The sequence below is a fragment of the Schistocerca gregaria genome, chromosome X (genome assembly GCF_023897955.1).
Source record: "Schistocerca gregaria isolate iqSchGreg1 chromosome X, iqSchGreg1.2, whole genome shotgun sequence".
NCBI classification, from domain to species: domain Eukaryota; kingdom Metazoa; phylum Arthropoda; class Insecta; order Orthoptera; family Acrididae; genus Schistocerca; species Schistocerca gregaria.
The window spans coordinates 757392219-757405886 of NC_064931.1; the positions used below are offsets into that span (position 1 = coordinate 757392219).

Here is a 13668-nt window from a genome sequence, read left to right on the forward strand (position 1 = left end):
TTACAAGCCGCTTGCATGAGGGCCTTTTTCACATGGATGGGTTTACAGTCTTAATAGTAACACTCCTACGATGTAAAGGCAAATACACACAAGGAGACCAGCCAGCTGTCAAGAAGGTTCACTTATCCATATGTGGAATTGGCAAAGCACAGGAAGTTGAGTAAGAAATGGAAAAAAGGAAGAGGCCCTCCACTGAGGGGAGGGAAGAAGGGGGCAGAAAAACAGACTTCCTGAAAGAAGATAGAAACAAATGACAGAAAACATCTCCCTCGTTTACAAACTTGTACTGGCACAGTTTGCACTTTTTTAATTTGTTCATTTTTTGTAATTAAATCAATCACTCATTGTCACTGTAAATTTAAAACATTTTATTTATTTTATTGTTAGTATTAAAATCACACCCATCTGTGGCATGTGTAGTATTGGCGACAAGTTACACAGGTTTTCCAGGATAAATGGTCAATATTCAGGGATATGACAGGAATGATCATTCGAAGCAAAAAAGCCTAAAGGTCTAGTAAACATGGGCTCTAAAATACATACCTTAAGAGCTACGGGCACTACTTCGTCTTTAGTACTGTGAAATAAAACTCTTCTACTGCAAGGTCTCTGCTTTCCATATTTTGAGAGGTGGCAGTATGGACCAAAATAAGAAAAAAATGCCCCTAAACATGGGCTCTAAAGTGCATACCTAGACATGATAATCTTTGCTACTGTGAAACACACGTCTTCTACTGAACAAGATCTCATCGCTCTTTTTTTATTTATTTATTTAGACATCAAGTTCCGTAGGATCAAATTGAGTAGCAAATCTCCAAGGTCATAGAAGTGTCAATACATGAAATTACAACACAAAGGTAATAACAGATAAAAATAAATGTTCATGAATCTGACAAAGTAAGTCTATAAGTTTAATTAAACGCTATCAGCAATGCAATAAGAATCAACTTAATTTTTCAAGGAACTCCTCAATAGAATAGGAGGAGTGATCCATGAGGAAACTCTTCAGTTTTGATTTGAAAGCACATGGATTACTTCAACGATTTTTGAATTCGAGTGGCAGCTTATTGAAAATGAATGCAGCAGTATACCGCACACCTTTTTGCACAAGAGTTAGGGAAGTCCAATCCAAATGCAGGTTTGATTTCTGCCTAGTATTAACTGAGTGATAGCTGCTTATTCTCGGGAATAAGCTAATATTGTTAACAAAAAATGACAGTAAGGAATATATATATTTTGAGGTCAATGTCAAAATACCCAGACTTGTGAACAGGGGTCGACAAGAGGTTTGTGAACTTACATCACTTTTTGCCCGAACCGCCCGTTTGTGAGCCAAAAATATCCTTTCAGAATTGGAAGAGTTACCCCAGAATATAATACCATACAACATAAGTGAATGAAAATAAGCACAGTAGACTAATTTCCATTTCAAACGATCAGTCACTTCGGATATTGTTCGAATAGTAAAAATGGCAGCATTAAGTCTTTGAATAAGATCCTGAATGTGGGCTTTCCATGACAGCTTACTATCTATCTGAACAGTTAGAAATTTGAACTGTTCAGTTTCACTAATCATATGCCCATTCTGTAAAATCAAAATGTCAGGTTTTGTTGAATTGTGTGTTAGAAACTGTAAAAATTGAGTCTTACTGTGATTTAGCATTAGTTTATTTTCTACAAGCCATGGACTAATGTCATTTACTGCTATTTGAAACTGAGCCAATGTTGCACACAACATCCTTTACTACCAAGATAGTGTAAGAAACATGAGTGGCCCCAACACTGATGCCTGGGGGGGAGGGGGGGACCCCCACTTGACAGTACCTCACTCAGACCCCACATCACATCCATTATCAACAATGTGAATAATGACCTTTTGCTGTCTGTTGCTAAAGTAAGAGGTGAACCAATTGTGAGCTACTCCCCGTATTCCATAATGGTCCAACTTCTGGAGCGATATTTTGTGATCAACGCAATCAAATGCCTTAGTTAAATAAATAAAAAAAGTTTCAAATAAAAATATGTCAGGCTTTCGAAACCTTTTGTTTAGCCCATCCAGTACAACACAGAGAAAAGAGAATACAGCATTTTCAGTTGTTAAGCAACTTCTAAAGTCGAACTGTACATTTGATACCAAATCGTGTGATATAAAATATTCAATTATCCTTACATACACAGCCTTTTCAATAACTTTTGCAAACACAGATGGCGTAGAAATAAGTCTAAAATTATCTTCATTATCCCTTTTTCCCTTTTTATAAAGCGGCTTTACCACTGAGTACTTTAATCGCTCAGGAAACTGACTATTCCTAAAGGAAAAATTATGAATATGGCTAAATATAGGGCAAACATGTACATCACAGTACTTTAATATTCTGCTATACACTTCATCATAACCAAGAGAGTCCTTAGTCTTCAGTGATTTAATTATTGACTCAGTCTTCCCTTTACCTGTATCACAGAGGATTATTTCAGACATCAATCTCGTAATGGCATTTGCCAAGACAGTTATATATTTCCTGTAGAAAATAAATTTTTATTTAATTCACTAGCAATGCTCAGAAAGCGCTTGTTAAATATTGTACATATATCTGAATTATCAGTAACAGAAATATTTTTACTGCGAACTGACTTTATATCATCGAATTTGTGCTGCTGACCAGACACTTCCTTCACAACTGACCATATGGTTTTAATTCTGTCCTGTGAATTAGCTATTCTATTTGCATACCACATAATCTTTGACTTCCTAATAACATTTTTAAGCACCTTACAATACTGTTTGTAATGGTCTGCTGTAGCTTGATTGTGAGTACTTCTAACATTTTGATATAATTTCCGCTTTATTCTACATGATATCCTTATCCCACTAGTCAACCACCCGAGCTGCCCCATTACTGCTAGTACCCCGTTTAGAATGTTCTAATGGAAAGCAGCTCTCAAAAAACATGAGAAATGTGTTAACGAAAGCATTGTATTTATCCTCTATGTTATCGGCGCTATAAACATCCTGCCACTCTTGTTCCTTGACAAGGTTTAAAAAACTCTCTATTGCTGTTGGATTAACTTTCCTACACAGTTCGTTACTAAATATGACATTGGTTTGAGTACAAAAGCCTTTTAGTGTTACAATTTGTGCAGTATGGTCTGAAAGGCCATTCACACTTTTACTAACAGAATGCCCATGTAGTAATGAAGGTACGCGTTTTAGAGTCCATGTTTACTACACAATGTTTTCTTGTTTTGGTCCATGCTAGTTCCTCCCCAAATATTGAAAGCAAAGAGCTTGCAGAAGAAGATTTTTTTTTCCACAATATCAAAGATGAAGTGCTCATAGCTCTTAAAGTAGGCATTAAAAGAGCCCATGTTTACTGATTTCTTTTTTCTTTTGACTGATCATTTCTGTAATATCCCTGTATATTGATCATTCTTCCTGGGACACCCTGTATTGGGGGGGGGGGGGGGGGGGGACGAGAGAGAGACAGTAACAAACAATCCAACAATGACCACCCCCCACCCCCAAATGAACCCTGGATCTTACCCTGGTGTATACCACCCCCAATAGGGCCATATTTAGTAAAGCACTAGTGTGTTCAAAGCTACCCCCCACAATGCACAAGCTTAATCTTAAGGGACAAGAAGCATAATTTGAATAAAATTAATAATTAGTCTGTTCTGGAGCTAGAGAGGTAAAACTGAGTTTGCATACTATGCATGTAGGGAAAGTGCAGTCACTAGTGGACTTACCAATTTTAGCCTGTACAAAATTTTCAATTGGGCTATTTCTCTTCTTCATACAATGTAGAAGTGTTTTACAAAATCATATGGCACCATCTCCAAAATAAACTGTGTTTAGACCATATGCATTTGTCTCACAAATAGTACATTTTCTTTACCTAATTACACCCAAAGCAGGAGAAAAATTGGAAATTCCACTTTAAAAAGATGCAGAACATATTTACTTTCAATACAAACTAACACAAAACATAGGAGAATTGTTTTTCCAGACAAGATATTATCAAATGACAATTTTTATTTTGTGTGTTTTGTTCATGTGCCTGTCTGCCGGCGCTTTCCCGCTTGGTAAGTCTTGGAATCTTTGTTTTTATTATATTTTTATTTAAAAAGTCACAAAAGAACACAGAAAACAACTCGGAAAATAATAGTTTTGTGGCTCACTACTCCTGCAATTTGCACAATGGAATTCTAAAGTCTTCAATTACTTAGTCAAGAAACTACTCATATATTACTATGGAATAGCTGCCTTACAAGAAATTACATATTTCATATTAAAAAATAATCAATTGCATTTTACTCTTATATGAATCAATGTGCACTGCCCATATATAAGTCAAAGATTCTGACCTTTCTGTAGCTGCTGACATGCGTTCTGTTTGTGCCACATCCGCATTTGGTTGTAATTCAAGATAACTTCCCACAAAGATTTGCATAAGTTGAGCAGACAATCTATAAATTTTTCAGGCACAACATTCTGGAAAATCAGAAAGCTTACATTACAGCTATTCTGTAGTCCCTAGTCAATCATCTTTACATAATAAGAATGTAGAATGTGGCAGCATTTGATATTTAAATATGTACAATATTAGTACCTGTAATCCTACTTCATCTGCTAAAAAGTAACATTAAATTCATCATGGGTACCAACAAAATGAAAAAAAATGGGTTACAAAATAATCTGAAAATACAGCTCAGATTTGCAGATTACAAAATACAGAAAAATTTTCACACATGCTGAGAAAAGCCTTGTACATAAACTGATAAATTGTATTCATGAACAAGTCACGAGTTATTTGAGGCAGCACTCATAAAGTTAATTAAATTTTCCATTTACCAACAACACATCAATTAAATTAAAGCTTAAGGCCAAAAACATTATTCAATTTGGAAATGGGATCATCATCATCATCATCATCATCATCATCATCATCATCATCTAGTACAATTGTACAATTATAACTTTTAAAAAGGTGCAAGAAAATTGAAATCATCACTTCCTCCTCCTACTCCACCCCCCCTCCCCAACCTCATCCTCCCACATCTCTCTCTCTCTCTCTCTCTCTCTCTCTCTCTCAAACTTCCATCATCATTTTAAAATTTTAGCATTTGCAATATTAAAATACTGATAAGGTTTGAAAATATTATTTGTTTTGGTATAATTTGCTGCTAAAACAACTTTAAAAAATGTGTGTCCTATTATGTTCTTGAACTCATTTCATGATGAGTACACGAGGAACTTGGTTTCACAACACTCAACAGTCTAATGTACCTCGTTTTTAAGTAATTGAACACAAGGCCCTACAGATGTACCAACTTCTTTAATGAACAATTACTTTTCTTTCCCTTCTGTATTAATTTTACAAGTTTAGTACCTTACTGTTGCAATAACAAGCACTTCCATGTATAGAGAAAATAAAAGAAACCAATTTCTTCAAATAAACTGAAGCAATTTTTCTAAGACACATTTACTGAGGTTATAACTGCACCCCTTTTTGTAATATTCAGCATTTGTTATCAGCATCCTACAGGCTTCAGTGAAACAAGTGCCATTAAAAAAGACATGTAAATGGTGGTTTTCTGATTATGTGACATGTTACACCAGTAGTTTTAAGAAGAGCTCTTAATGAAAAATGCTTACAGGTCATGTATGCTGTGGCATGTTCATTTAAAGTTTATGTTATTATGACAATTGCATTGGAAAGTTGAGGCAATAAGTGCTTATCATAAAGCTCCAGAACATAATGAAAATTTTATTTATCTGTATCACAGCACACAATTTACAAACCATTATAATTAAGTAAACAAGAAACATTCAAGATTTATACCAAACAGAACCATTTGCTAGTAAAAAAAAAATACTGTAACTACCACAACATACTTTAAATATATTTTGCACTCTACAAGGAAACACACACTACTTCTTTCACACTGTAATTGTCTCACCATATAAAGTACTACCATGTTTACTATGTTGCAGGCTTTTGTGAGGTACAGAAGATTCCTGTAAATGTAGTGGCCTTATCTAGCAATATTCTATGTTTCCTAGATTTACAATGTTCTTGTTTGCAGAAACCCAAACTAGATATTCAGAATGATACACACTGCCTGACATGAAAAGTAGCACCCAGAAGACATGGTCGGATGACAATGTAATTTTGTATACATATACAATATCAGCTTATATGTAAATGATTACGAGTTGCAATTCTCTGTGGTGCGTAAAATGGCCACCAGAGGTCATGCATGTTGTGCATATTTAGTGTTGTTATTGGGCCTTATAGGGTACGTGTAAAAAGGGCACTGAACCGCATCAAATGATTTGTAATCACTATGAAGGACACGGAGACGTCACATACACATGTGAGCAGCATTATCAGCACCTGACAAAGCATGAAAGGAGTGTCATTGCAGACATCCATTTGGCTTGCTGCTCAAATCATGTTATATGCAAGATTTGTGGGGCATTTGGATGTGACACTGCTCTGATGATGAACTGTTTGGGAACATGTGGTAAAGCACACTTCTCATAAATGCTCTGGTTGATCATGTCTCACCAAGACAAGGGAGGATAGCCACATGTGCGCAAAGCACAGCACAATACCTTCACATCTGCTCCTGCCATTCAAGAACAAATTGTGGACTCCCTGTAACATTCTGCACCATCCTATATTATTGGTCACAGACTAGCAGCAGCCAACCTAGGGAATTACAGTCCCATGCGTCGGCTGCCATTAAAATCACAACACACAGCTGCATCTAGGGTGGCACCGTGACTGGGAAGCCCAGACTGCTGATGAATGGCATCATTGTGTTCAGTAATGACTGTGGTTCTGCAATACCCCAGATGACCATCACTGGTGAGTACAATGGCAATGTGAGAAGTGGTCTGATTCTCCCGATGTTTTGGAAGGCTCAGCAGTGTTACTCCTTGGGTCATGGTGTGAGGAGCCATCAAGTATGACTTTGTGCCATGGCTGGTATTGATTGAGGGAACTTTGTTGGCAAAATGACACATCACAGGCATCAGTCATCCTCGTTGTTGCCTATCGTGTGCCAGTATCATGTTGCCATTTTTCAATGGAACAATGCTCATCCATACATTGCATGCGATTCTGGGCCCTGTCTGTATGAGAGTGAGATACTCTTGTGGCCAGCAACACCTCCAGATCTGTCCCCAACAGAACATGTCTGGGAGCAGCTCTGACATCAACTCCAACACAGTGCCAGTATACAGGATATTAAGGAGCAGTCACGCAGTAGTTATAGGCCATACTGCCTGGCCTTATGACATCCATCCCATCTAAATCAGTACATGCATCCAGGCCGAAGGGGGTACAACATCATACTGATAAGTGAGTTCATACTGCCAAAATCTTAATAATCTGAGCTGATTTTGTAATCACTGCACTAACATTACATACTCTCTCACCAACCTGTGTGTGTGTGTGTGTGTGTGTGTGTGTGTGTGTGTGTGTGTGTGTGTGTGGGTGGGTGGGCGGGCGGGCGCGCGCGCGCACTAGAAGGAGAAAGAAAGTGTTGAATAGGTGTGCCAATGTGGAGGGAAGGAGGGAGGGAGGAAGGGAAAAAAAGTGAAGAGTAAAACAAAAAAATGGCTGGCTGCAGTAATTTCAAGAAACTTTTATTCATCACAGACATGGTGTTCCTCCAGTCCTCACAGCTTTACTTCTGCCAGTACCTCATTTCCTACCTTCCAAACTTTACAGAAGCTCTCCTGCGAACCTTGCAGAACTAGCACTCCTGAAAGAAAGGATACTGTGGAGACATGGCTTTGCCACAGCCTGGGGGATGTTTCCAGAATGAGATTTTCACTCTGCAGCAGTGTGTGCACTGATACAAAGAGGATAATGCAGCATACAATGAGGCAGATTGCATAAATAAGATACACAATGGTATGAATTAAGGGCCCTGACATCATTGTAATCTGCCTGAAAAGAAGTGGAAGGATTTTATGACTCATACCAACAGACTGATTGAATTTTTCTAATAACATACATAAGTGTCATGCTGCACCATCAGCATTACTCTCCTGCTAGTTGGAGTTGAGCACATGGGACACCAATCACACATGAAGACAACAAAATGCCCACAAATTGAAAATTTACAGTGCCATTTGGAGAACAGTGACTTATTTCAATTTTCTAGAGTTGAAGAAGAAATCTGAAAGCCTGGAAGTTCTTGAGAGGTGTGCATTCAAATTCTGTAAAATATGACAGGCACAGCTGAACAAGTGCAGTAGGATTTAAAAGTGCAGAACATGTGTTATATTGGCATGTAGGAAAGATAGAAAAAGTGCATCTAATTGGACAATTGGTACAACATGAATCCCATGTACAGAGGAGAGAAAACTTAAATTTTGGGGGCAAAGACATTAAGATCTTGTTCAGAATGCTAGGTGAAGATGACATCACATATTTCAAGACAAAAATAGATATATTAGAAAGGGAACAGAAACAGCTACTCAGACTTCTGAAGCAGCTAGTGACAACAGTTAAAACAACAGCGTGTACACAAGTAGGAAAAAACATCCTGGATTTCTCACTTAAAAATACACTTTTCCCTGGTGAAAATACATTATATCCTGGGTGAAAGTATGTTTTTCCTGTGTTAAGTGACAATACACTTTCCATCAGATTTGTAAAACTTACCAATCCTCTGAATGGTAAAAGTTTTATACACCAGCACTGAACTTCCCGCCAACTTAGGACATGAGACACAGCAAAAAAGCAACTGTTTTGGGAAGATCTTTGATCTGTGATGAAATGTACACTGCATATTTTCGTATTACGAAAGTATAAATATGAATTTCACCAAATACAACATGGCAGCTTCTAAAGTTCTCAAATCAAGTTTGCATTGCAGATATGCTTTTGTCAGCCAACTGTAGCTCACATCACATGATCTCACCAGGCAATGAAGGCAGATTTTAGAGCACAGGACACTTTTAGTCAACCAACAGTGACATCACTGTTAACGAGCACAAACACACAAATGTGAAAAGTGAATGGTTTAAATTAAGACACAGAGCCTAGCTACAAGAAAAGCTAAGCTTTCACTTATAATACTGGTCATCAAAAAATTTTTGCCATTTTTTTCTGAGGGTGTGGTTATGCAGGAACCTAAAAGCACAGCTTATATTGCAGCAGCTGAATATTTGTGACAAGCATGAGTACACATTTCACTGCTGTGCACCGAACATTTCGTAAGTTACCTGGATGAATACACATTCCATCAAGCACTTCAACTTTTCCATAGAAAGATGAATATACTTTATGCTATCATTATTGTATAATTTGCAATCTATTAAAGAAACTGAATAAATATGAGAAACTAACCATTAAGTTTTTTTCTTTTATAATGTCTGTTACCGTTCAAGATATATCAAACACAAATGTGCCAATAAAATTTTAAATAGTGGCATAAATGGCTGGTCTTCTGGGGCTGAAACTTTTCTGAGTGGCTGGTCCTCAAAGTGTCAAGTTTTGAATGAGAATCAAATGCTCCGTGATTTACGAAATTCATTGCACATTTTGACACACAATATAATTCATCGTATGTAAAAGGAAATTTACTTTGAAATTCTTAGATATGCACAAATTTGTGATGTCACGATCATTGAAAGCAGTTTGTTGTTACGAAGCATTGCGTAGTCTTCACACTAAAGCCTTTGATACATTTTGCTATCAGCAGACGCTTGTGTGCATTGTTTTTTTGTTGTAAATGGTGCATTTACTTTCCAACTAAAGTTTTATTTTGGTGTTGTGGATTTGTTTATGTTTTATTGTTGCAGTATTATTCTGCAGTATCGGGCTAAAGTAAAATTCTTTGTTACAGCATCAGTTCTTACCAATCAAAAATACAAAAATTTAACAGAAAACTAAAATAAAAAATGTTCCTGGAATTCAAAAAACTTTCAAGGTTTCTCCCAGATGAAAAAATTCCTGGGTTCTTCTCGGATTTCACAGTTGTACACCCTGAATGACCTTAACTACTAGCTCTAATAGAATGGTATGCTTCATAGTGAAAAATGAAGATGATATAAAGTAGGGAGCAAAACAGTTGATCTAAAACACAATAGATTAGAAAGCAGCACCGAAAGACAGTTGCAGATAGCTGTAATTCTGATCACGGTCAACAAATGGCTAATACAGCTTACGGGTATCTTCAGTGAACTGGAGTGAGACTATGACATTTTAATATCAACAATAGTAGTATTCTAAAACCATATCTGGTCAGTCCAATACGGATAGTGGAGTTTTTAAAACGGATCAAGGATGACATCAAGGAAATGAGGTTTCCAATTGCCCTTACACCAGACACCGGTTATCAACTGATCAGAATATTTTCATTGCCAGTAACATCTTAAGTTACATGCTGAATATCCTGTTGGAAGGAGACAGTGTGTATGAGCTGTATTGGACACTATTGTTGCTGTCGGAAGTGTATGGCACATGGCATTTGTTTAGGTGTTTTGTTGGATGGTGGTACAAAACGGGAGAGGCAAGGTTAAATGTTTGGGTTGGCCGACAGGGAGGAGGGAGGGGGGGGGGGGGGGACTCCTTTGCAGGTGATTATTGATTATTTGGGATGGTGGTAGGATTAGGGGCATGTGAGGATATGGCTTGGGAAATCTATTGGTGGCCAAGGTATAGGTGCTAATGACAGTCTGTGAAGGCCTTTGAGAGACCTTCAGCATACTGGGCAAGGGCATTCTCACTACTGCAGAAACATTGGCCATGGGTGGCTAGACTGTTTGGGAGGGATTTTTTGATATGGAAGGAATGAAGGGGCTCTGAGCACTATGGGACTCAACTGCTGTGATCATCAGTCCCCTAGAGCTTAGAACTACTTAAACCTAACTAACCTATGGACATCACACACATCCATGCCCGAGGCAGGATTCGAACCTGCGACCGTAGCAGTCGCACGGTTCCGGACTGTAGCGCCTAGAACCGCGAGACCACCGCGGCCGGCTGGAAGGCATGACAGCTGTCAAAATGCAGGTACTGTTAGTGGTTAGTGGATTTAATATGGAGAGTGGTGTGGATGGAGTAATCAGAAAGTTTGAGGTCAACAAAGGACCTAACAATAAAATGCCCTTTTTTGGTCCCACCTCTTCTTTAACAACTTTTCAGATTCTACCAGTCATTGTTCCTATCAAAACTGGCACTGCAGGAACACATTTCCATGACATAGGCATCCCAGAACACCCTCTGCTCCTTCCACAGTCCTAACTTCATACACTACATTTCGAGAATTGGAACTCCTGCAGTCCAACACCTGGAAAAGCATTCTTCATACCACCTCCATAAATTGTCCAGCCTGTTGCCACCATACTCCTGCCTCGGAGCACCATTACCCATCAACATGTGTCCTACCAACAGTGAACACCCTTGTCAACCCGTCATGGCAACGAAAACCTGCCTAGCTGTCCTTGTCAATTTGCCAGATTCTCTGAAACTCCCACTTATCTCACTATAAAACTGAGGACCCAAACAAACATGAAACACTGTTGTTAACAACATGAAACACTGTTGTTAACCTGTCCACCAAAAACCTCAGTCCCACATAAATTTTAGTCGTATCCAAAGGCTGAACCTTCAGGCCCACAACCAAGTTTAGTCTCCCGATCTCAGCTGCAAAAAAACATTTTTTTCCTACCATGATCGATTTCAATGGCTGTTTCAGTCTGGGCCATCTGGATCCTTCCCTCCAGCACCAGATTTTCTGAACTACACTGATGAGAGTCATCCTTGCAACAGATTCTTCACTCCCAAACACTCCTGCCATTGACCTCCTTTCACCCACTGCTCCCACACACTCCACCCAACTGTTTCCACTTCCTCTGTCCTATCACCCCCTCCCAATCCACATCTCCACACCTTCATAGTGTGCTGCTCCACAGCGCCTCAAGCATTCATAAATAACATGCCTTGCCCATGCACGTGCCACCCCTCCTTCCCGCATTCCTAGGCAACAAATTGGCTTCTTCCTGCCAAGCCACTAATTACTCACGCCAAATCCTGCCTCCAGCCTCTCTCCCTCTCTAACCACCTCACCGGGCAACCCCCACCCAGTCAGTCCACCTGCCGAACTGCAATCCCTGCATTCCTGCATTGTGTGTCCAGCCAGCACCATGTAGGGCAGCGGCATGTGAGTGCACTTGGGTACGTGCGTTTTCACCTGTTTGTGCCCAAATGCCTATTATTTATAATTATGTATTCCTTTTGCTTATCATTGTACCATTGCATTGCAATTATGTATTTCTTTCAAATTACCACATAAAATTTTGTAAAATTTTATAGTCGCTTAGGACGGCATTAAAAATTTTTCCCAAGGTGTCGCAACATAAGAAATACAACACCTAAAAGACAGAGAGTAGAATCCAGAATGAATGATTTTGCTTGAGAACACACGGAAAACTCTTCAGGAAGTGTGTTGGCTGAAGCTTCAGTCAGATGTCAATGTGAATTCATGAAAAAGCCACTTGCCATGGCAGGGTGATGGCAGTGTTATCCATAACTGGCCATCCAAAGCCTTGCTGGATGCTGGCCAGAAGCGCCAATGTGGAATAGGTGACATGACCTACCACACAGTATAAAGGCGGAGGCATTGAGTTCAGTTAGAGAATAAAAGATAATTTGCTCTGGCTCTGCTTGTGTTAATACCATAGCTGTATATCTTCCTCCAAGGGAACTTCACAGTTAGTGCAGATAGGACCAATGTACCTTCATCCCTATATTTTGCTCAGACAGGCAGTGAAGACTACTGCTGTTCATGTTTTGTCTCCATTAGCTTATATTTCCTGACTGAGTTCCACAATTCCTCAATACATTCAATTAACCATAACCAAATTACCTAATTGAAAGAACTTCCCTGATTATCCATGTCATTCAGCATCCAGACTGCTCGGTGGACATGAAAATCTGAATCAATTTTGTAATCCATGGATGAAATTTTATTTTGTTCTCCCTCCTCTTCTGGTTCCTTCACTTTCTTTTGTCTGTGTATCTTCATTTCAATTTTTAATATATATTTCTGTGATGATCTACCATCTAAACTTTGTTCTGTAAGTATAATCAAATGTCAAAGACAATCCAATACTGAGCAGCAAGTGCAAGGGATACTGCTGCAATACTGAATTCCAATTCTGGGTAAGATTCTCATGTACGTGGTTTGCTTGCAACTTTTGATGGCGTTCCAAACACTTATCTGCATCATGCACATTACTGAACAAGTGTTCGTGCCATACTGTGTGTGTGTGTGTGTGTGTGTGTGTGTGTGTGTGTGTTAAGAATGAGTATCAAATAAAAGGAAATGAGAGGGTGAAACTCTGTGCCCCAGCACTTATCCTATTCCTTCCATATAGCACCATGAAGACTATACAGCTTAAAATCTCCAGCCAACGGATGAAAAACAGCACTGCATGGCCTAAAAACATAAAATTCATCGTTTTATAGCTTTGTAACTTTATGTATTTCCTTTAATGTATGTAGCTCTCTAATTAAAGCTTTGTATGCTACTTGTAGGTCTGAAGATGACCACAGCAGTGGTCGGAACCGGTCACCTTAATAAATATAAATCGTGATCAAGACTGTTTTTAATAGTAAACATCAAATAGTACCTAAAGGG

The 13668-nt window shown here is 38.6% G+C and overlaps 1 protein-coding gene across 7 annotated transcripts in view; it reads right to left on the minus strand.

The window, feature by feature from the left end:
• LOC126298727 (syndetin) overlaps nucleotides 1–13668 on the minus strand; it is a 144418-nt gene that overhangs the window by 96574 nt on the left and 34176 nt on the right. For all 7 annotated transcript variants that reach the window (XR_007552660.1, XR_007552661.1, XR_007552659.1 and 4 more), the window contains one exon: nucleotides 4366–4492. Coding sequence is in view for 4 of the 7 variants with exons in the window: in XM_049990166.1 (XP_049846123.1) it covers nucleotides 4366–4492 (127 nt within the window). In the remaining 3 variants the exon portion in view is untranslated. The remainder of the gene's footprint in view (nucleotides 1–4365; nucleotides 4493–13668) is intronic.